The following is a 25119-nucleotide window of genomic DNA, read 5'->3' as shown; positions in this document are numbered from 1 at the left end:
TGTATGTTTCTGCTTGATAAAGAAAAACACCTCTGCTCTCACTTCACATCACATTTAAAGCATAATACAGTGTGTGACTGGACTCTTGAGAGACGTTTCTGCGACCAGACACACACTGGTCTTTCAAGGAGTAAAGAGCCTTGTTGCTTTTGTACGTGAAATCAATAAATCTTTTCACTCCACATTTTAAGAGGTTTCAGGTTTGGAGGCTGGGTTAAAGCAGTGTCACAGAAAACACAGTTATAAGCGGCAGGTTAAAGAAATATCATAATTTGTAAATCTCTGTCCATCTCAACCTTCCTACTTTACCTACAGAAATAATGAATTAAGCACTGACTAGTAAAATGGCAAATAAAGAAGAAGAATGGCCAGAATATAGCACTAATCTCTCTATATAAAAACAATCTTGTTTATTTAAAATAGCTGTTTCACTCTTTTGCCATATTTACTGCATTCCCCCTGATAAAAATACTTTAAAAACATCTGTAGTCTTTTCAGGAATTCAGTCAGACTAATGCTTTGGAATGTAATGTAAGTATCATTGCTAATCAATATGGCACCATCAACCACTGACAAATTATTTTAACCATTTTTAACTTTAACTGACTGATGTAAATGGTGAATTTACAGCATGTAAAAAAAGGAAAAAGACAAGCAAACATCAGATGTTGCGGTAGTCCTCGTGATTGGCAGGAAGTATTCTTGAGACTTGTCTCTGGGTCAGAAAGGGCTGAGTCTGATGTATAAACCTTTCAGCTGAGCTGGAAACTCCCTTCTTCTGGGCCTCCAGGGCAGTGAGAAAAGATGCTCAATGGTTGTGCTATGGAACACCACATTATTCCCAGTGTAGTTAATATAAAAACACTGAGGTACTGTGGGGTTTTAAAATAGTAAGGTGGCATTCATATGTGGATTAGGCAAAGCTGGTTTGGTTAGTATCCAAGCCCCAGAGAGAATGCTTCCCTAAGCTGCACTTTCTTCATATTGAAAAGTTGCTTCTAATAAATAAAAATGAGGTTTTGTGCACATTCTCGTGGCCTCATCCACTAAGCCAGCACCGACAAGACGTAAACAAGCTAGATCAAATATATCTTCCCAAATTACCATCCGGGACACATCTGCGCAACATGTTTTTTTGTTCCGCTCATTTTGAAACAAAAAATGCGAGTCTCTAGTTAACTGATCTTTTTTATGAAAAGCACAAATAAAGTGGTGAAAACAAAATGAAGCCAAATCCGACGACTGTAAAGAAGCCTGTGGCTGATTACAGTACATCAGACCGCTATCAAAGAGAAGCTAGGAGTGCGCGAGCAGTTTTGAAGGATTCCAAAGTTCCATCGTCACGATACACTGTAACAAAGCGCCGTGGCACCAGGGTGTTTATGGAGTAAATGTTAGTGGCAAAAAAAGAATGTATGAGAATAATGGGTCTTCGCTGACACAAAAACCATGGCGCATCAACAAAAGTCTCTTTCATAAAATACTGTAGTGTAGCAATGTGTCTGTTACTGTTGTTTGACAAAGTCATTTGTTGTTCAGAACAAAGAGTGCAAGAGACCATCTTGCTTGACAAAGAGCAAAGGTTTAATACACATTTCCATTGACGTGTCTCTCCCAGCAGACCTGCTGGATGATAGACTACACAGTTTATAACCACAGAGCGGGATTGAACCTTGGGAAGAATGAATGAATAAAATCCTTACAGTTAGGATTAGTATATTCCATTTTCCACGGCTGGAAGCCTATTGTGGTGACAGTTTCCACCTGCCAAAAGACTGAAGCAGGTAAAAAAAAAGAATACCTTGTACATAAAAATCTTCTGATGAATCCACAGTCTTCCTGATGATACTGTATTCTTTTATCATTTGATGCTTTTCATTATTTGCAATGTCTTCAAGTAAGTAAAACCATATTTTTAAAAAGTGTTCATAAAAGGCCAGGGTTAGGGTTAAGGTTAGCGTTACCTTGAAACCTGGCAAAAGAAAAGAATGCTAAACAGCTTTTGGAGAAGTGAAGGCAAAGATCTCAGTTCATGAAACTGGTCACAGTAGTCAGAAGGGTAAAAAAGAAACACAGTACAGCCCCTTTCAACAGCTGTAAATGAAAACTGGGTGGGTCTCCGTCATACTGTATAACCTACAGAGGCAAGGCTTTGTAAATATTCTGCATACAGCACTGTAGTACAAGTTACTCACGAACGGTTTCATTTGTTTTAACAATATGATCCAGTTTCTCCCGAAAACTCACTGCATGCGGGCTCTACTAGTAAAATAATTCCAGCTCAAGCAGACGAGCTGGACTGCTCTGCTCTGCCAAGCTGCGTCTCCCACACATTCTTGAAGAGCACAGAAAGGCGCACACTTCGCTGTCGTCGTGAGAGATGGGAGGAAGTCGCGCTAAGGGTGGAGCAGCAGCTGTAACGTTTTTGCGCAGTTTATTTTATAGAGATTTTCACATTCGGGTGGAAGTGTGCCTCCGGAGGTGCCTGGTTTTCTCTTTAGTTGCAGCACTGCTTTAATTATTGCTTCTGTATTCACTGGTTAGGTTCTGTATAGAAATGTTTCCTGTAGCTTAAAGTATCACATAAAAAATTTGACATTAATAGTAGAACAATACGCCAGGGAAAAAAAAAAATTTTTCAAACCCACCTCCAACTATGGAGGACTTCTTTATTTTCTTTTTTTTTCTCTTTTTCTCACTCTATTTTTTTCTTTTTTTTCTTATTGGACATGAGCAAAAAATAATCAAAACACAACAAGAAAACTTCCTACTGATATTCTTAACATCCAGTGCCATTCAAGTATGTCTCTAACGAGCCCCAAACATCCCTTATACTCATTACGTTTCCACTGTAAATTATATGAAATCTTATTTAAATCAAATTTAACTTGTGAGGCAGCCTCTTTAATCCATTCTTTTTACGACGGTCCTGTACTGTCCAGCCATTTTCGCAATATTATTTTTTTAGCAATAATACAGAAAGTCAAGAAAGTATTTTTATATGGAATTGCTGCTTTAACCTTTGATAAATCACCAAGGATACATGTAATGGGAGCAAGTGGAACTGAGATATTTAGGTACTGTACCTGCGAGCTTTCCTCACTGTGGAGGTCCAGCATGACTGTATGTGCTGACAATACCATAGTAAGTGCAATAGTGATCCTTTATGTGTGTTACATTTTGAACACAATCTTGTATTATGCCACCTCATCTTTTTCAATTTGGGGCATAATAATGTCTATTTAAAATTTTGTACTGAGGATTTTTTTTTTTATTGAAAACCAACCTAATAGTTGGTTACACCTTAAATACTTTGACTTGAATTCTAGTTAATCAATATTTAGTGTATCGCACCTGTGGTGAGCTAAACCATGGCCTTTTATTAGAAACAAGTCAGGAATATCAAAGTGCTGTGCATGAGAGCATTGTTCAGGTTCCTAATGTAAGCTCATGCCTACCTTTCAGATGTCTTTTGAGGTATTTAGATGAATTAGTTAAGCTTTCACAGGGCAACTCCTGTCAGCACCACTAAAAGAAGCTCTCCAACATAAAATATTCGTTTATTAGAAGTGATTCCAGGTTCTTTCACTGCAAGATCCAGTGATCTGGGCATGTAACACATGATCATTAGTTATTTAGACAGCTCTGGCAAAGTGGAGAGATATTGACAAAGGGAAACCATCAATACAGGAACAAATCTTCGTCAGAAAAGGCTTCTGAGACAATTGAACATACCAGATAAAGCCAAAATACAATGCTCATCTTCTTTGCATTTATTGCAAACATTTGTCATATTACCGATTAAATATATGAATATACTTCAGAATTAAATTAAAAATTGGTTTCTTTTTATCGCAAACCTTTGTACTGGTATCGGGAGGAGGCACAAATCAAATCACTTTAAATGATTTGTTTTAATCTTTTTTGACCACAGCAGCATTCACAAATGACAGTGCTCCTTGAAACTTCACTGTTTGAAAGCCATAAACACAGACTGAAAATGAAACAAATAAAAGTATTTCAAACCATACAGTACAGTATATATGCAGAATAATATAATCAGTATTCCAAATTATAATAGTATTAATAATTATACTATTTTAGAAGTACTGTACTTTTTTTTTACTCATTTAGTCTATGATTACAACAAGCATTCACATCTGCTATGGTACTAAGATTAAATTTTAGTAAATGAAAACTTCAGCTCAGCTTGTTGCCAAATTCCTAACCCAGTAATTGACGGAGGCTTCCTTCTTCTAACCCATGAAAACCAGGCACTGGATTTGTGGTTTGCGATTGGCTGCTGTTTTGATTTAATACAAGCCTGCAGTAAGTCTAGAATATGATTATGTTCTAGTCTAGAATATGGAGCAAAACCTATATACAGCCCTCCAGAACATACAGTATGAGTAAAACATAAGTGACTGCAGCATAAGAATGAGCATACCCCTGTGCATTTCACTGGAGTGTTTATGATTTAGCGAATTGTGCATGTTTCTTTTCATGAGGTAATGCAAAACATGTTCCTACACAACCATAGGAACCACTTTACTACAGCAATTGCACCATATCGGAACCATATCGGAACTGTATGTATAAATCTATAAGAGATTATGGAATTCAAGTCTTGGATCCATTGCAAACTGACTTCCCTTTTATTAGTAAAAACCTTTCTTTTCACACCACCCTATAAAATGCTTTGTTCTTGGACACTGCGTTCACCGTGAACAGGTATAATAAAAACACCTCCTCTGCTGTGGATTTGCACTGCTCTCAACCACGAGATGCCTCTGTGTCCAAAGGTGTAAAGGTAATAGATCTAGCAAATTGTTCTACACTTTTAAATAAACCAAAATAACTGGTGACTGTCTGCATGTCTGTGTCTGAGTGTGCCCTGTGATGGACCAGAGTCCCAGCCTGGGTGTACTATATCCTGCCTTTTATCATCGCTTGTCAGAGTAGTCTCCCCTGCAGCCCTGAATTGCAGAAAGTGGTAAGAAAATGGATGGATGAAGTCAAGTAAGGCTGTTTTCCAGTTTACATCCAAACCAACCTTTGGCAATCACTGATCAACCCAGTTTACGAGGTCAGCTAGACATAATGGTATCTGCACCGCAAGGGGAAAATCTGTGCATGCATTTTGGGCACAAAGAGAATACTGTTGATACCAACGTCTGAACCCTTAATGTTGGTAGCAACTGCCCTGTATAGCCAGAAAACGCCCCTCAATGACATCACCGTGAGCCTGCCAGTACCAGGAAGTGCCCAGTCAAGTAAATCTAACCCTTCCTCCAGCAGTGCTGAACCAGTGCTATTCCCTTCAGAGGCTCGGTCATAGATGTTCCCCCGGGCCAGCTTCTTCACTGGTTGAGCCACTACTGAGCTGCACAAGCACACATTTCTTCCAACATTGACATTCTCACGCAGTGCAAAGAGAGGACACGAGCTCTTCCAGGCATATCACAACCTCAATTAGCACTGGATAATCAATAATTAGGGGGTGAAAGTACTATACTGGTTGTGTTTCAGCAGATTTCACAACTGATCATTACTCAAGAGAAGAGGGGGAATTTGAGAAGAACAAAACATTCATTTCAGAAAAATCTCTTTCCCATTGAGCTGACCAATGTGCCCCTGTGGATGTCAGATAAAGACTACAGTCAAACATGAATTGCCATGTTCTGATAGCCTCAGGGTAATTCGTTTCTTCTAAACTGCTTTGCTAGACATTTTTTCCTGACAGCTAAAAACGGGAAAAGAATCCAAAAGAACGTAAGTTCTGGCATCGCTTCCCTGACGGCGTCGTATTCTGCTTTCAAGTACTTTTTGTTCTCCGGAACATTGAACTTCATTCTCCATGTGAACAACCTATCAGGCCGCCAGCAGGCCGGGGAACCAGCACGGTCAACAGGAAGTGTACTGGGACAAAAGGTCTAAGTTTAGGAATGCAGTTACTAGGTTCTATTTTTGATGTACCGCCTAGTTAAATCAGAACTTGGAGACGTGCCAGCGTGGAATCTGTGCAGCTGGTTTGCTCAGCTCTGTAACGCAAAAAAAAATCATAAGGTCTCATAAGACGGAGACGCAAAAAGACAAGATCTTTCTGTTTTAAAAACAAGTAAAGCTTTTTTAAGCCAAACAGTTTGCTGTGGAAAACACCCAGTAAAGGATTTCTAAACAATGTAAAAAAAAAAACATGAACGCAAACAATCTAAATAAAACACACCAGACCTGACAGATCTTTCTGAAAGACAGTTGACAGTCGACGGGTTACTTTTTTGAAAACATGTTTCAAATACAGTATCCTGAATAAATGTTTCAGCTCCAGATTTAATAACTCAGAATATACTTCTATTTCACACATAACCTGTACCACAGAGACACATAAACCAACATCTGCATACTTTCCATGAATTTTGCTGAGGGGTACACTGATCCACACAAGAGATATGAAGATACTTTCAAATCTGTAATTGTACAAAACTATTCCGAGTATTCTGAACTGGGAAGAGTGTAGATATTTGAGGCTATGGCACATAATGGCAATTACTCTGTGAAATACCACATTTTTGTAAGGATAACTGGAAATTTCTCCATCTTATATCTGGATATGGTCATTCCAACCACATCAGAAAATCACTTGTTTTCCTCAGATGTATTTTAAAATGAATTAAACCAAGCTCAAGGCAGTTTACCTTCATTCCTGCAAATCACACAAGAACCCAGCCAGAAACCCCAAGGAAAACCTTGTATTCCTCAGTCATTAGAAGCCTTCCCAGTCCTGTCTGCTATCTCACACTCTCTCTCCTATACCAAGGACACAGTCTGTAGTCAAACCTGTGATCTGCTAGCTGCATGACTCCTCTTGCACTCCCAGCAAAAGCTTTTACTCCCTAAGGCTCTTGGGAGCCTCATATTGTCAATGTCTGAAAAGCACGATTTTCTACATGGGTATCAGCAAGAACATTTACAAACATTCTTCCAGTGCTTTGAAGAATCTGTCACACGCATAAAAAGCCAGGAATGCATTTCCATATTTCAAAGCAAGTTAACCTTTTGTTCCCAGTTCCTTAATATGCTGGATTAGTAACAAAGTCTTGCTGCAGAGAAACATGTCCTTTTCACCCATCAGACGCAACTAGACACAAGCTGCATACTGAAAAAGACACTCTTACTAGTTTTCTAGAAATCTGTCCGTATTGAGCTTTTCAGTACCTTAATGAAGAGCTTGGACATTGGTCCTGACAGCAGATTTCCATCCATAGCAACCAGAGTCCCATGGCTGCCATAAATGTGCTATATTCAGATTAAAGCTGAACCTTACTGGCAAAGATTAGACGCTTTGCTGCATTGATGAACCCTTGTAAAGTACTACACTGGTAACACAGCAATACAGGATTAGCATGAAAAATATACTGGACCCAAAAGACCTGCCCAACACATTTTAAATCACATTGTGGGATTTTTTTTTCCATTACCACAACAGTTATGAAGACTGGCCCTTTCATTTTGGAAGATACCATCTGTACCTCAGAAAAGAACAGAAGTATAGAAGATGAAGTCAAGAATTTTCACTCGTTTTGATCTTCAGAACCTTGACATATGGGGAATGAAAAACTCCGGGACATCAAAAGCATGTGACACTGTCAATGTCAACTACAATCAGGCAGGCAAAAAGATAACGGATGACTGCAAAATAAAACAAATATATTTTGGTCAGGACACCTTCGGATTCAGAAAGAAACACTTTTTTGATTTTTATTATGCATCTAATCAAAGAAATAAAAAAGAATAGAACACGAACATTTACTACGCAAATCATGAGGGTGAAAATCAATTGAAACTCAGCCAGAGGACGAATACGAAGAAGAAAACAGCTTTCTTGTTCATTTAAAACAAGTGAAAACTGAGTTTGAAAGGGATGAATATGGTTAAAAGAAAGAGTCAATGGCAATAGGAAAGATGAAGATCCCATCACTTCCACAGATGAAAAAAAAACACGTTTTAAAATATCATCTGAGACTGACAAGATCAATTATAAATCAAATGCAAAACACGCAGAACCTCAGCAGCAAGTACTATAGTCTCAGAGACCATTACAAGGAGCCAATTCAGGAGACATGGTGGTCAATATATCTAATATTATTCTATTGACTGAACTCTCATTACTAAGCAATGGTCTACCATATTCCCCCACATACTGCTCCAGTGATTTTCAGACTAAACTAGAAATCTGTTTTACATCTATCAAAATTTGATATTATCAAAACGATATACTTCGGTGGCCTGAAATCTATCTCAAGTAACTGTATCAGTATCCAACCCAAGGATCTAAATATAATTCCCTTTAGACCTCAATACCACTATTTGCTCAAACCTCTAAATGCTGCACTGACAACCTTCACAGGTCAATTATGATGTGGAGGGGTTATTTCAAAACACTCCTAAAGAGGAATGTTACCGTTTCCCTAATGAGAAGAAAATGAAGCAACACATACACATACAGTGGAAATAAAATGAAACCAAATAAAAAGGGTGAAACTGTAGCAACGTGAGAAAATGAAATGTGGACGAAAATAACTCCTACAGTAACAATCTAACAATTCTTAATATCGAGCAATGTTTCCTTTTTACATTACATTACAAAAAATATGTTGTTTACAATGTAAAATATCTTCAATTTGTCCTTTTAATGTGCTCCTGAAAGTATCCCGAAAAGTTTGGAAAAAACAGAAAGATCTATCATATCAGGTAATTTTTACAGGTGTGGGAAAGGAACAGTATGCTGTGGAATGGCCAAGGGAGCAATAAAGGGGAATGAAGTAGTGACAAAAAGGGCAACATGGAGGTTAGCCTGAGCTCAGGAGGTCAGACGATGTATATACAATACACATTTATTTTGCCATTTCAGCACATTCATTAATAAAAGTCAAAAACACAATTCAAATAAATATCAATATAAAAAATGTTCCAAGCACTGACAAACAGATTATGTTTCAATCAGGCTATTGCAGTAAATAAACAATAACTGCTATTGTTGTTTTAATTTATTTTAATAAGCAATGTCATATCTTTTCCATATTGACTGATCATGATAAAAAGAACGGGTGTAGTTCCTATGAATGGGTCGAGAGACAGAGCACAAAGTGGAGCTGACAAAAAGAGTTATCCAGTATAATGATCTCATCTGTAATGAAGGGCCTCTCACAGCTGCTTAGCAAGAAGGCCAACATCTGCGTACTGGGATGTGGGAACAACTGGACAGCTCCACTCGGATTAGGGATGCTCATTTCAATATGCTCCTCAAAAGCATCGCTGATGGGGGGAAAGGAAAGGAAAGGATATCGCGCCCCTTCATGTAGCAAGCCCCACATTTTTATCGCAGCTGTTAAAAACAAGCGCTTTTACGATCTGCAGAATCCCGTCTGCCACTGGGCTGAGGGCACGGCAGTTGGTAAGACAGGAGTCGCCCATCCCCAATGTCAGATTTACAGTCGCAGAAAATCGTTATAACGTTCAGCCGGCAAACAGCCCTTCCACCAAACGCATGCTAATATTATCACGGACTGAAGCATGCTGAATTATTAAAGCCCTGTAAATGCAATAAGAACACAAATATTCAGCAACATGAGATCCGACTGCTGCAGTTCATCACTAATGGATTTGTACTCAGCAAATACTGTACGGCGCTCAAATCTCCTTTTATACAGTACATTCGCTGCTTTAGCAAGTTACAGTAGGTTTAAGTACTTCGCTCATTTCTCACTGACATTGACTGCTGTGCCACTCCGGAAGAGGGGGAAGCCAGCTATTGTGACCCAGGACCTACTGTACGCTTATCCCCCACAAGACTCCAAACTCTTCTACTTCCCAACTTGAACTGGGGCAAACAAACGGCCAGCTACATTTACATCCACCTTTTCATGCTGTAAATGTAATTGTTTTATGTAAATGTACCGCAGCCTGCAAAATTACTGCAGGTTTTTTTCTTCTTTTTTTTTTTCTCACAATTGCCTAGGCTAAATTGAAATAAATGGCCTGGCTATGCCACTGCATCCTGTGGTAATACATTACATGTAATTGCTAGTATATACAAATACACAGAAATCCATACAATTAATCATATTTAGAACCATGTTTATAGTACGTGGTTTCTTTCTTTTACTTTTCAATATACTGAAATGTTGCTGGCAAGGACTACAGTATGTGATGCTTCATATCTTAAGCAAAAGAAATCCAGTGGCTGGATTCGGAACAGTAAGACATTAATGATGACTAAAGCTACAACAAAGCTCAGACCAGCTCTGTGGAGCTGTAATTCATTTACATCCTCTCATTAGAAAAAAAAGCATCATGGCTACATTTCTGTATCTCTCCAGAACTTCAGCGTATGAAGTATATCCTATATTTCCAACACAGGTTTAGAATTTCAGATACTCGATCACAGAAACAGAACATCCACAGACAAAATAGAGAGACGGAGAATTCAAAGGCCCTTGTGGTGATATTAATACAGTACATCACAAGGCAGCGGCTTAGAATTTCTCAAGCTGAGACAAAACCATAACCTAAAGCTAAATTTATCAAAGTCATATTGTAAACAAAGGACATGCAGTGGAAATAGAAACACGTTTTTGCCACGTTTCCAGTCCTTTTTCAGTATGTTGCAATTAGTGCTTCACTCATATAACAACGTCATTCACATATAAAGTACTGTACACATCTATCAAAAACTAAGAATGATAAAAAGACTTCATTGATGCCTCCTCACACACAGAAGTTACCACTAGCTACTCTGCCTTGGGCATTACAATGACTGCCCCAAAGGATTGTGACTGCAGTGTAGCATAGTTAACATAACTATTTATGGGTTTAAAACAATATTAATGTTGCGGTTTTTACCTGAAATGGAGATCTCAAAAAGAGCTATTCAAATCAGTGCACACCGGTACAGTATTTGAATTAACATTTGTTTATCACATAGACATCTTTCCATTATCTCTGTTTTGACCCCAATCCTTCAGACGGGTTTTTGGTGGTTTTTGAACATGAAAGGACGAAGTGCGAGTCCCAGTTCACACAATTACTGGCAGAAAGCCAACTAGAACGGTTAGTTTCTGCAGCATGCTGTAGCCATCTTCAACAGAGGAAATAGAAATCCTCTAAAAGCTGGAGTCATTTCCTTTGGTGCTCGGCTCATTCAGGAAAAATGCCCCTTTGGTCAGCAGTGTCTTATTTATAATGCCTGTGGTATTACTTTTAAAGACCTCTGTGGTACTTTCTTGTAAATATGTGGTCTGGTTCCTTACTCACTAAGGAGATTCCACCAGTTATATGCAGCTAGAAATGTAAAAAAAAAAAAAAAAACGCTTTCACAGATTTTAACTCTGCACTCATGTACCTCACCAGCAATTCATTTCTTAAGCTTCCTGTTCCCAGATTTTTTCGGCTTCTCAATCGGATTTGTGACCGGAAGAACGGAAATTTTGATTCATCTTCAAAATACCAAAGTTCTTTCCCCCCATCTTAACCCATCTCCAAGTTTTGCCACTCCTGATGTCTTTTCAAATTTACCACGGTGTGCATTTCTCAAAACCTTTTGAGTCAGATTAGGAGATAACCTCCCTTTCCTTTCTGTGTTGTCTAAACATCAGATTATACAGGTGGCATACAGTGTATATTTGACTAGTTATACAGTATTACAGGCTTAACAACGCTGTATAGCTCTCTCTCTCTCTCGAGTTTGATGTTTAAGAATAAACTTCCCCTCGTCACATCACTTTGAATAAGTGCATAGCCAGTTCAGGGTCATGTCGGCCCAGGATCAGGGCGGGGTACGCCCAGGACGGGATACCAGTTCATTGCAGGGCACACACAGACACAAACACGAACACACACACTCCAAGGCCAATTTGACAGAAGCCAATCCTTACTTCAGAAGAACCCAGCAGGATATTTTCCCAATACATCACTGCCTAGGGGCTGACCAACTATACGGTAGTTGTTTCAAATTCACCGCCAGAAAACTTAAAACTTAAAGATTTCAAGCAAGTTCATTTTTCTTAGTAAACTAAGCCGTCAGATTTGGCTTTTTTTTTATTATGGATTCTTTGGGTTTCTGAATTTTTACAAAGACTATTTCACTTTATTATTTTTTACATCCACAGACATGTAAATATTGAAACTGGCCTCTTTTGCTAATTACATGAAAACAGTAGAGAACTCTGTTGCTATAAACAGTTTGGATTCAGGCACTGGAAACGGACAGTAATTCACACTTGGAAAATATGGACACATAGATTTCGCTGGCATGTTAACAGCTCTACATTCCAAGTGGATGAGATATGGAAAATGCTCTCTGAAACATCTAGCTCTCATAGTGCTGCTCTGTACACACAGTCCTTTAAAAAGCTCAATCTGAAATGCAAAAGGAGATGTAAAGTAACACAATTCTGTAGTTTACCTTTATTTTTGGCAGTGTTAGGATTATATTTTCTATTCTTTTTTTTGTAGAAAAGTGCCGATACTCCTTTCATGAAGAGATGCAAGCACACAGACAGAGCACAGAGCACTAATGACAATTTAAGCTTAGTGTTAAATAGAAACAGTTGTTGTTCTGAGCTGGAACACGTTTCTGACTTTGCAAAACAAACTGGTTTGTGCCCCACTCGCTAAGGGGGATTATACAGAATATACAGTACTACTTGGAATTCAAACTGGGACTCGTACACGTAGCGTTAAAAGTCTTTTCAAAATGTAGTTTTCTTCTTTGCATTGTGAAATTCATGAAAGTAGAGAGAAATAACGAGTCTCTTAGGAGGCTGTGTTTCTGTTTACGATTGGAGAACCGATAAGCAAGACCGAGTCCCAAGACACTTGGAGCATCTGTGAAAGACACAGGAAGAATGTGGGCTCAAGTGTGAGGGCCAACGAAAAGAGAAGCAAAGCCTGAAATGGGGCCAAACAGTATCACCATGCAGTTTGTGATATTCAGGATGAACGCACATACTGTAGGTAAAGATCCAATTAGCCTTCAGACACTTCGCTTTGGTTTTCAAAGGGCAAACCTATTTTCTGCCATCTACCTGTATATGTTGCATTACATGAAGCATATTGCAACCTGATCCCAGGCAAAAGCATTTGAATTTGTAAACTATAAATAAAATATACTATTTTATACCCAGTTTATATGGCCAGTGATGGTGTGTGGTGAGCGTACTGATGCACTATGGCTGCTATCGCATCAACCAGGTGGGACACTTTGAGTAGAGTGTCCAGCAAAGCGCTATGTACTGTAAGTGTAAGGAATTATTATTATTATTATTATTATTATTATTATTATTAAAAGCAGATAATGAACCATAACACAAGGTCACAAATTCAAAGCTACAGTATACTGGACTCCACTGGTTAATGTCCTTGAGTGGCCCAGTCAAAGTCCTGATTTGAATCCAATAGAAAATCTGTAGCAAGACTTCAAAATTGCTAAAAATGATCAAGTGATAGAAGTTGAACAAGTTTGCAAAGAAGAATGGATGAAAATTGCACCATCCTGGTGTGCACAGTTGCTGGAGACTTAATCCGAAAACACTCCCAGGTACAGTATAACTTCTGCCAAAGGTGATTCCACCTGATATTGACCAAGTACAGGTACTGTACAGTATGTTGATATGCAATCTACGTATGTTAGGATTTATGTTTTCTTTGTGGTTTTACATCTGGAAAAACGTAACTTCTTTCACCCATACAAATGTTCAGTTTGAGTATAAAGTGAGCTGGAGCCTTTCTACATCACAACTCTGTTACAATCTGTACACTCGTCTCATCTCTACTTGCCTCTGAAGTTTTTTTTAATAAAATCACGTCGCTCAAGAAGAGGAAACAGTTCCTCTTAGGAAACATATGGTAAATCTTAACTTTACATGAACAAATTCTTAATGACTAGCCTCGTTAATAAATTAGTTTTTTAGAGAAATATCAAAAAGAAAAAATATATTATGCTTAGAGTCTCACTGATCCCTTTCCACTTAAAATCTGGATTGCAGTATGAGGCTGGAAATACGAAACAATACTCAGATGGATACATGACATTAATCAGATACATTCTCAGGATACTTTCATTTATTTGGATATATTAACTCACGACTTCACTATTTTGACAGTGATTTGTCAAACAGAACATGAAGAGGCAAACTGTGTGTATATACATAAATATAAATATGTGGAGGTAAAACAAATACCTTTGCATTGATTTGTGTTTTTGTCCAGGATTGCCTTTGTTGACACAATCTTTCCGTACCTGTGAGAGAGAAAAGAGAGCAAGAATAAGAAATCTTAATCTTTTATATTAAGAAAACAAATATGACAAGTATAAACTTTGCACTTCTCACCCCGTTTTCTTGATCATTTTTCTGTTCTACATTTTCTATAGTTTGTAAAGATGTTAAAGTTCACAGTACGAGGCACACAAATATTCAATTTTTTCCCCCCTTGAAAATACATGCAGCACTTCAAAATCTTATACCTACAGCGCAGTACGTCGATAAAAAAGAACAATTCCTGATGGGTGTTACAAACATTGCCGAAAATCTTTCAAGTTACTTATTTTTTTCTGTAAGAAGCTATGCTGAATATTTAGAAGTGTTTCTTCTTGAACATACTTGAAGATACTCCTGAACAAAACAAATTGTTTTACTCAAAGGCCTATATCAAAACAGAACTCTCCACAAAACGAGAAAGATAATTACACGCCATGTAAAATTCCCACTAGTACAACAGCAGAATTCGCAATGGAGACAAGAACCCACAACCTTCCAATTTCAAGTTTTAATACTACTACTAATACTACTACTAATAATGGACAGAAAGCTTGTTGCACACTCCCATGACCATTTAAGTAAAGAAGTGCTTCCTATTCCTAGTTTTAGGACATCTGTTCTCACGTGAGGCTAGTGTTAGTGACAAATGAATTCCCCGCTTTGGGGTCAGAACAAAGGTTTGGGCTAAGAGGTGCCCTTGGACGCTGGGAAGGAGCAACAAACTCAAACCAAATTGGGATGAGCCCAGCAGAAACACGTGATGTCAGTGTCGGGAGCTCAGAGGACCCTGAAAGACAGCCCTGTTGCGGGTCTAAGGCAGGTCTCGGTGCTGCATTTTCCATGTTGGCACATTTCAGCTATTTTCAAATATCACTGGGCTCTAAGTGACGTCTGAACGAATCCGTGCCAGGAAATGACATGTCCGTGGTTGCCTTTACTACAAACTGGATTCCATGTATTAACAAAAATAAGCCAAAGTGCTACAAGCTGCAGAAAAAGAAGAAAAAATCAGTGGAAAGACATGCAGGGTGAACCACAAAAATTCACTCAGACAGCCACAACTGATGGGGCCATGTTTTATAGGCACAAATACTGGGCCCTACAACAAGGCAATGAATACAATAAACGAAATAACATCATAACATTAGAATCCAAGTATGATAGCTTCAGATGATTAATGACAGAGGAACAACAGAATTGTCATATCTTTGAAAAATGAATTACAAGGAAACAAAAAAATGTTACTGTTGAGGACATTTTTCCAAACACACAGTATATCAAAAACAACTACTGCTGTATTAATACACACGTGCTCAATCACAGCTCACTCATCCTGCTCCTTTCTGGGCATCTTTCTGTGATTTGTATTTTATATCTGATTATTCCCTCGTATAAATTACTCGTTACCGGATTTTAAAAGATAAAAAGGGGAACATTTAATTCATTTTCAGTACTGCATGGACAGTCTCATACCCTTATTTGGGTAATGTATTAAAAAATGTATGTGGTTAATCTCAACATACTGTATTTCACCCATGAAAACATAAAAACACACTAAAATCTCTACAGCTGAAGGGAAAATTGTATGCAATGATAAGTATACCTTGATACCATCATGTTTACAACCGTTAAAGTCTTTGTGGTGGTTTAAATGAAGCACAGTGAATAGAAACAGGATGAAATGTCTTTGCTCTATGAAACACAGCCAAAATGAATTTAAATGTAAACAAGTGCAACAGCACCAGACAGTAAGACTGACAACTACAGAAGAGCAAAGGGTCAGCGAGTACTGTACAAAGGACCATGTTTGGGTGGATCACTGCCGGTAATATAAAATCAATAAAGTTTGCAGAAGCATACTGGATAAAGAATTTCATAAAAGAGCGCAAACACAGGTTTGCTCCGCCAAGTGGAGCCTCTTAGGGACCTAAGCTGAAGGTACATCTGGCATACGCCAGAAAAAAAAGGAAAGTGGATTTTAGTTTGTGTCAGAGGAAACCGTCTCCCAGATTACTTTCCGGTGCCAGATTTGGGCTTACATACCCCCATTCATCATGTCTTATTGTAAGAACCCTGGCAGCGAGGAAACAAATTATACGATTTCACAAAAGCTGAGTCATAACATTTCAGAAAAGTACAAAATGTTTACTTTTTCAACAACATTTCTGTAAATCATAAGAGGATTTAATAAAGTAGGTTACCTAAAAAAGTGTCAAGTGTAAATTTGTGATGTACTGTAGTTTCCCCGTCTTCCCTGTATTGTAACGAGCAGCAGCTGATAATGAAGTAAGATATTGTAAAAAATTGTAAAGAAAACTTAATACTCATCATTTACTTACTGTACATAATCATTTTTAATTCTCCCTCAGCTTAAATATGAATGTGTATAATTGGATACTTTTTCTGTCTCTAGTTCAAGATGTTTTTTTACTTTGAATTTTTCCCCAGTATTTTATTTTATATATAAAAAAAAGAAAATGAAAGCTATCTTGAATAATAAAGCTAATAAATACCTTATACCTTATTTCGCCAAGCAAACTTGGTCCTGGAGTTTCAGGCTCCTGAATTTAAGAGTAGAGACTCTTTTCAATTAGCACCTTTTAATTAGGTCAATTAGCATTATGACCTGGAAATGGTTGATTTGAATTCTTATCCACTTACATGTTTTATATTAGCCATTAAAATCTGAGATGGAATGAAAACAAGGGAAACAGCACAGGCAAATAACGTATACGGTCCATCGTTTCGTTTTATGTCCCAAAACGACCACATGGTCTTGCTGGAAAGCCCGACAGTAGAATTCTGGGAATGTCTGATGCAGCTTAAAGCCCTGGTAGCAAGTCTTTGAAATCAATAGCGGTCTCCACAGACGGGAAGATGCAGCACATTTCAACATCATTTCCAATAACCATTCATAAAACCTGCTTTTTTATGAAACAGATTGGACTACTCTGTCTGAGGCAGAAAATCAGAAAAAAAAAACGTACAGTAAAAGGCAAATCGGTTGTATGTTTCAAACGATTTAGTTGAAAACCACTGTTGAGGACAGCAAGCAAGGAAGAAGTCTTTCTACATAACGAACAGAAAAACGAAGCATCTACCCAACATGCACGAATAAATTCTGAATCTGTGTGTGAATTTGCATGGATGGCTAGAATTTATGGAGATTCATCCTAAATGTTACCCGACAGGTTTCAAGACAAAGTTCCATGTGCATTTTTATGCTGAACTAATTTAGGAAAACAACATAACAAAATGTGTACAGAGAAGAAAAATACATTAAGTCTCCCAAACAGTCCCAGTCCCAGTGTTACAGTATATTTCTTGTCAGGGGAGAAATATTTCAATATATGGTAAGTATTGTGCCATGCAAAAGATAGAGATTTTAATAAACTTGTTCAATACAGTACAGAGTACTGAAAACTTTATTGTAGGTTGAGCAGAACCACCACCTTTGGGATTAACTATAGCCTAGATACTGCTGGCTTAAAACAGCCTTTCTTGGCCTATTATCACCACTCTTCTCCCATTATAAATAAATACTTGTCATAACAGTTGTGGAAACGCCTGCAAGTGCGTAATTGGGCAGACCTCGTGAGTACAGGGCTCATTTGTAACGGTCTGTGGCAGAGCAGATAAAGACAGCGAGCGGCCCAACGACACAATGAGCTAGGACTGCAGATCCAGGACTGCAGTCAAGTTCAGCGATCGCTCAGTCAAAAGCAATGAATAGACCTCTTTCAGGGATTTCTAAAGAGTTCTAACAAGCAGAGGATGTAAAGTTCAGGCCTCATTGCCACGTTACTATGGCTACCAGTATAAATTAGCAGATGCGTCTGTGCGCCTGTCGATGCAGCTGGCTCGCCACCGTTCTAAACAATCAAATCTGTTCAACTGGCTTCTCTACAAATCAGTTGATCCTGAACACACTTAAGTGATTAAGTACTGTTTAACATAACACAACCGCATGAGAGAGTCAGAAAGGCAATGCCCTCACATCCTGTTGTTTGCCGAGTTTTAACATGACAACAATTTGTTCCCTAGATGATAGATTACGGAAAGGGCGCAAACTTGAAATACTGTAGGTTAACCTGAAGTGTATTGGTCGTAAAAAAAAAACTGAAATCTACCGGATAAGACATTCTAGCTTAAAATTACAGTGCACTTATAATCACACACTTATCAGAAAAAGTGTTTCCTTCTCAGTATATGCAGTAGGTCTGTGATGTTCTCATCTCTTGCTGCACTGTGATAGAACAAGACACTCTTCCCGGTAAGAGTGCATTCTGACACATGCTCTTTGCCCAGAATCTTACCTGCAAGGGTGCCCCTTCGAAGATCGATAATCAGAAGACAGGCGGACAGACGTAAAAAGTCACAGCAAGGAATGCGTAATTGAGGAGTATAACATTAACCTCTGCCTTTAACAAAGTTCTCCAGATGAAGTTTCAACTTTATTGGAAATCTTGTAAGAAGTAAAGAATAATTCTAATGCCAATCTATGTTATAAGAAATAAAATTATTACTTGTTAACGAACCCTTTTTCTATGAGCAATATATACAAATTAGTTAATATATTCTTGAGCATAACATATTGCTCATTACCTGTGTTGTTTATCTTTTTCAAGGATGTCAAAAGTTTTTTAGACTTTTCAGCACATTTTCAAAACATCTTTTTATTTTCTGTTCTCCATTCCATGTTCTTACATTACAGTCATTCAGTAGTTAAAATAAGTTCCCCTGTCAGTCCAGGGATAAATTCCTACAAAATACGCCAGCTGTCCTCCTACCTACTTTATACCCAATACACTAATTCAGCATAAATGCAAAGCATTGTGAAGACACCTGCATGAAAACTTATATTTAATAACAATACAAATTAAATGGTTATCCTACTGACTCAATCAGTGTGTGTCATGGACTTTGGCCTCCCAACAATGTTAAGTGATACCTGTGGTGAAAGTAATGTAATTTAAAATAATTTTCACATGATACAAAGGTCAATCAAATTACTTACTTTGTTTCTTTATAAACACAATTTCTTATACACTCCCACAAGACATCAGGCTTGAAACTAAACAAGAAACTAAAATCCAACTTTCTGTTCTTCTCAGTCTTCTTTGAATTGGAGGTAAATTCACTGCTGACCTAAGATAACTGTGTATTCCATTTTGACATGTGTCATACCTTCAATTTTCAATTAACATTTTAGTCTGCTAATGACAGACTAGGACTGGAAGTCACGGCTGTCACTCTTTTGACATTTTTCTGTTTCAAACTGAGTGCCTTAATGTCATGTACCTGAGGGTATGACAAACGAAAGCACAATCTCTCATCGACTGTATGATATGAGGATTTCCTACCTTCTCTTCTCTGACCAAACCTCTCAATTAAGACAAACGAAGGGCATTAAAAATATCACAGACACTACATGAAAACTTAATTTAATCTGAAAAGTGTGCAAATTCATTGAACAACTTGAAAACAAATGACATTAAATGAATTCAGTGCTATTACAGCATCATTCAGATCATACAGTATGTTAAGCAGGAAGGTGAGAATTTATCAGATTATTGAGAAATCGAAATTATTCCTAATCTTTAAAAACATTTACATGTGTTTCTGTAGCTGTACAGCTACGTTTTACAATGTTTTTATTTCTCTTCTATTTTTCCTGTAAGACCTTTGTTAGCTGTGATGTTGAACTACACTTGATTGTTTTAGCCAAGAGTTTACACTGTACTAATATAGAAATTGATTGTAGTTATCCATATGACCACTTACAGTAAGTGTTTTTTAAAATAGTTTGTTTCAATTTCAACAGAAATGGCAAAAAAACACTTCCCTTCAATAAAAATGTTTATTGCACACAGTTGAAGTAATTTAGAGATCACTGCATGACATGAACTGTTAAGACAGTCACCTTTTATTGAGCTCCACTTTTACACCTCCATAATGTGATTTAAACCTGCTCCCCTGTGTTCAATGTCATTCTTCTTAACCCCTAACTTGATATAATATCCAGGAAGAAAGAAAGGGCTTACCCTCATGTTGCACTGGACATGATGCATTTCAAATATGCATGTGTTCAAGGGAGCCTGACCCCAGTGATCAAGTGAGCCCTCACCAGCCCAAAGGACCACTAACAACGGCATGGTGCCACAAACGATGGCCAAGTCTTTGGACCTGTTCAACAAGGCAAAGATTGAGAACAGCACAGTGCTCTGCTGTCTCAGAATTACATGACTCAGGAAAAAGCTCACTGCCTCTGTTGAAACACTGACGGCAGAACTGTGTGACTACTGTAATGTGTGGCTAAAAAAGGTGTTCATTTTTTAATTTCCAGGAAAGCTAAATGATTGTTAGGACAGATCAAGTTACGTACAATATCCTACAGGTTAGATCCTTGCTGGATCACTGGTAATGTATCCCCCCCTCCTTATTGACTCCAGTTGGGACTGGCATTTATGGTGACTCCCCACTGGTGCAATTCTCACAACAGTCGTGGAATGCACTATTAAGAACACATTTAGGATATTGTGTACAATTTTGGTCACCACTTAACAAGAAGGATATTGCTGCCCTGGATATATTCTAAGGCTTAAAAATGTCCTACACTGACAGACTTGAACAGGGACCTGATCTAAGCACTGAAAATCGGCAGACCTCTTCAGATCCGACAGCGAAGCGTGGAGCAGAGGCCACAAGTTGAAACTATGTGGAAGTGCATTTGAAACTGGTAACAGAACAGAAGGCATTTCTTTACTCAAAGTGTTGTGGAAGTGTGAAAAGCTGTCCAGGCATGCTGTTGAAGCTGATACTGTGGCTTCTTTCAAGAAACAGATGGATGAGATCCCTAGATCAACTACAGTAGCTAATATCAACCAAATTAGCTAGAAAGGCCAATGTCCACCTATTATTTGTAACCTTTCTTATTTTCCTACTGTATGTACACACATTAAGCTGTCCTAATAAACAAGTTTGTTGCAAAGATTTTCTGCAAAGAAAAAAACAGATATTTCCTTTACATAGGAGCCTCACTTAAAAAAGCAGGATGTTCCCAGATTTTCTTACAAATATCCTTATGACAGATATTAAGTATCAGAAAGTTGCTGCTACTTCTTCTTCTGTTAACTATACAATACGGATATTACTCAATACTCTTTGTTAGAAAGCATTACAAACGTTTGTTTGATGAGTTTAATGAGTTTATTGTAACATTTCTGGATATTGTCACTTCCTTTTTCACTCTTTTCTCTAAATTTTAGGACTTGGATTCTTTGCTGAAAAAAATGATTCTACCTGTAAACATAACTGATATTTTATCTAGCTTTCAGACAACTCGATTTTGCAATCTAATCATCATTATACATGACTTTGCTTACTAATTTATAAGGTCACATGCTATATTTCAGAAATGCACTGTTTGAAGCCGTACTAAGGTCACTATCATACATTGTTAAAATACAGATAATTTTCTGCTCTCCTATGACTTGTACTGCACAATTTCACTGAAGCCCAAAAGATTAAACTCAGCAAATCTGACGAAAAAAAAAATTATTACTTATTTTTCTTTATGTCATCCAGTTGAAAACAGTTTAAATCTAGTGGAAATTTATCTCTGTCTTCATTAACTAGGCTATTTTCCATGTAATATAATCTTCTCATCCATTTTCTTATTTTCAGTGTAATAGACATGTATTCAAAGGTTTTAACATTTAGTGCAATTCAGGAAACTGCATTATACATAAGCAATGAAAGGAGCACATTCATCTTTAACCAGATTCAAATATACTAACATAGAATTGGAGGGACACACAACCTAATAGAAATTTCCTTTAGGTCTGTTTCACTCAAAGAGCGGCCAAAGCTAAAAACAGGGAAATTGTAACAAACATATAATTTGTGCAAAAATATTTTATAAAAATTAAAGACTCTGACAAGAGTTACACTGCTTACATACAGTAACATACTATACAAATCTAAGATTTTCAGACCTGCCACTTTAAAAGGTTGAGTTTTCTGCTGATACAATTTATTGTTTATATCAGTGTTTTTACTCCTTTACTGAAATAAAGAAGCATTTGCAATGCTACAGTACAGGGGTATCAGAAGACGCGTCTAAGCTATGCTGTTGTAATGACAGCCTTTCTCTATGTGGGGAAGTTCAACCTGCAAAGTTTTTCTGCTGTATGGAATGCAGTAAAATGCAACACATAAAAGATAAATGAACATACAATACTGTGTATAAAAATAAAATCTAAAATAAATCTTCATTCAGCATAATGTGGAAGTATACTGTATCTATGGATAAAACACTGCAGAACCTCTGCAATAACAGTTAATTCAAAATGTATCCATACCCTTGATACAATGTGAAATTTCTTGTAACAGAAAAAAGATTTATTACATTTATTGGAAAACACATTCCTAAATCCGTATGCATAAATATGTCTAAATCTGTCATGCATACTGCTAGTAAAACAAAAAATGTTTTCCTAAACAAACTGTATGTTTCTCTAAATTATACACTGTAAATATGTTGGAAATATAAACTGTCCTTTTGTCATGTGGTAGTTCCACAAAACCTCATTATGGAGCTTCTAAAAGATTCTGAAAGTCTCCTTGATTTCCACTGGCTATTAAAGGAAGCTGACAATGAGGCAAAACACTCAGGACCATATCATGGCGAAAGCAAGAGAATTCCCTGAAGATCTAAGTTTAAAGATTGCAGATCTTAACAACTGTAGTGACTGATAACAAATCCATAAGACATCTCAGTTTCAGCGGTGGTATCCACCCCCAAAACGTTCATGGCCTGGGACAGTTACCGCTGCAGCAGGAAGGGAATGCAGAGATTTACAGAAGTGTGCTGCCAGAAAATTGGTTTGAGAGGCTGATTCACACCCAAGATTTGGGAATTTTGGAAAACCTCTGGAACCATGAGTATACAATGTCTTTAGGATAGCATTCGAGGCTGACCTCATGGCTCTGGCAGTGTTTCATGGTAACAAATCACTACTATTTCATTACTAAGTGAAACACAGATTGAGTTTTTGGAGTCTCACCAAAAGTATGATTAGCACAGAACAGCAGAATAGTAAAACCCATGTTTCCAATACTGTAAATGTCATCCCTTCCATGCAGGGTCGAAATGGATCCGTTCTGCTTTAGAGCTGTTTGCATACTCCAGTACTCACGCCACGATTAGAATGGATGAACAGAAGGATTTCAAAGTACAGCGCGTCATGTTTTTTTTTTTTACCCTTAATCTTTATTCCCTCAGATAAGCTAAGTTGAAGTTTGTCAGATCCGGAGTTTCCAGCAGGACGATGACCTGAATCACACAAATCTACTTCAAAATAGTTCGAGGAGCATGAAATCGAGATTCCGATCACCATCTCTGGATCTCATTCCAAAAGAACGCTGGCTGTACAGACAGCTCTTCCCAATCACGAGGAGAAACTCATGAAGCAGTGGAAATGATGCACGGAGGAACGGTCCAAAATGCCTAATGAGGAGTAGCTGAACCTGTTAATAGACTCAGGAAGCACCTTTTCTGTTTTCACAGCTAAAGGATGATCAACAACATATTAACTTCAGGGGAGAGAATAATTTTGAACGGTGCGTATTTATTGTAAAAAAAATGTTTATTTTGGACAGATTTGTCCTTGCTATAGTAGCAAGGATAGTCTTACAATTCTTCCTGCACTGGTTTATTTGTTCATTCATTCCATTATGCATCCTGAACATTTCCAACATTTCCAACTTTGAGATACTTTGTATCACAGGTATGATTACATTTCTAGTCAACAGTGAATGTGATACAAATTAGTGACTGTGGCCTAAAATCGATCTGCTTCACACAAAATGACAGCAATGGTTAAAATGGATTAATGAAGGAAACAAGCTATGGAAATCATGCACCATCAAAAAAGTAATAAAAAGTACTAAAAATATGCATGAGATCTAAATATAGCCCTCTTCCAGCTTTTTTCAATTTTATTGTCCTCATGTGTTCCATGTAACCTTCAGTTTTGATGTATCATTTCCAATTCTTTACTGCATGATCACTCACATTCAATAAACTAATTGTTGCTTAGCTCAGAAAACATCAAGAGATTGTTCTGGGTATGTTATTCTACCCATTATGATCTACAAAATACAAGGCTAAAGTAATCCTTATAAGATATGTGAAACTTGTTCAGTTGTAAACTGCAAGGTACAGATTATATGCATTTTAATGTGTGAGATGTACTGTACCACAAAACATCCATGTTACGTTCAACTGTCCTGTTTTTTTTTTTAGTAGACATCTCTAGTGCTTCTTGTTACAAACATTCAGGCATCAGAAAGTGCAGATGACTTTTAGGTGAACTTTATGTTTTATTCCTTGTAGCAATCTGAAGATTCCTTATTTAAAAAGATAAGGAGATATATATTTCACAGTTGGAAATATTGTGCATACTAAAAATTACAGTCCACACGCTTTTTAATATTTCCTTGGTTACTATAATTGCATTTTCTTTCTGTTTCTGTCTCCTTTACTATTCTCTTTAACTTAATTTTAAAATAATCAATGTTTTTTTTTTTCCCACACAACATACTCTCTTATTTTTTAATATTCCTTTTTCCAAACCTTTTTATCACACTGCTGCAAGCCACACCAAAAGTAGTAAGCTGTCCTGGACCATGCTGCTCTGTAGTTTTCTTGCAGAAAAAAAAACATGTTTTAAAATGTGTAGCAATAGTCTTACTATCAATCTGTCATTCGAGCTGCAATGGAACAGCGCTTTATTGT

General features: G+C 37.4%; 1 protein-coding gene across 7 annotated transcripts in view; it reads right to left on the bottom strand.

Moving 5' to 3' along the window:
• The window catches only part of rbms3 (RNA binding motif, single stranded interacting protein), a 359271-nt gene that overhangs the window by 133966 nt on the left and 200186 nt on the right, over positions 1–25119 (bottom strand). For all 7 annotated transcript variants that reach the window (XM_088602080.1, XM_088602079.1, XM_088602081.1 and 4 more), the window contains one exon: positions 14241–14299. In XM_088602080.1, coding sequence (XP_088458206.1) covers positions 14241–14299 — 59 coding nt within the window. The remainder of the gene's footprint in view (positions 1–14240; positions 14300–25119) is intronic.

The sequence above is a fragment of the Lepisosteus platostomus genome, chromosome 12 (assembly GCF_059453375.1).
Source record: "Lepisosteus platostomus isolate fLepPlt1 chromosome 12, fLepPlt1.hap1, whole genome shotgun sequence".
Taxonomy (NCBI): Eukaryota; Metazoa; Chordata; class Actinopteri; order Semionotiformes; family Lepisosteidae; genus Lepisosteus; species Lepisosteus platostomus.
The sequence above is the reverse complement of the archived record's forward strand: the minus strand, read 5'-3'. Positions and strand labels throughout refer to the sequence as shown.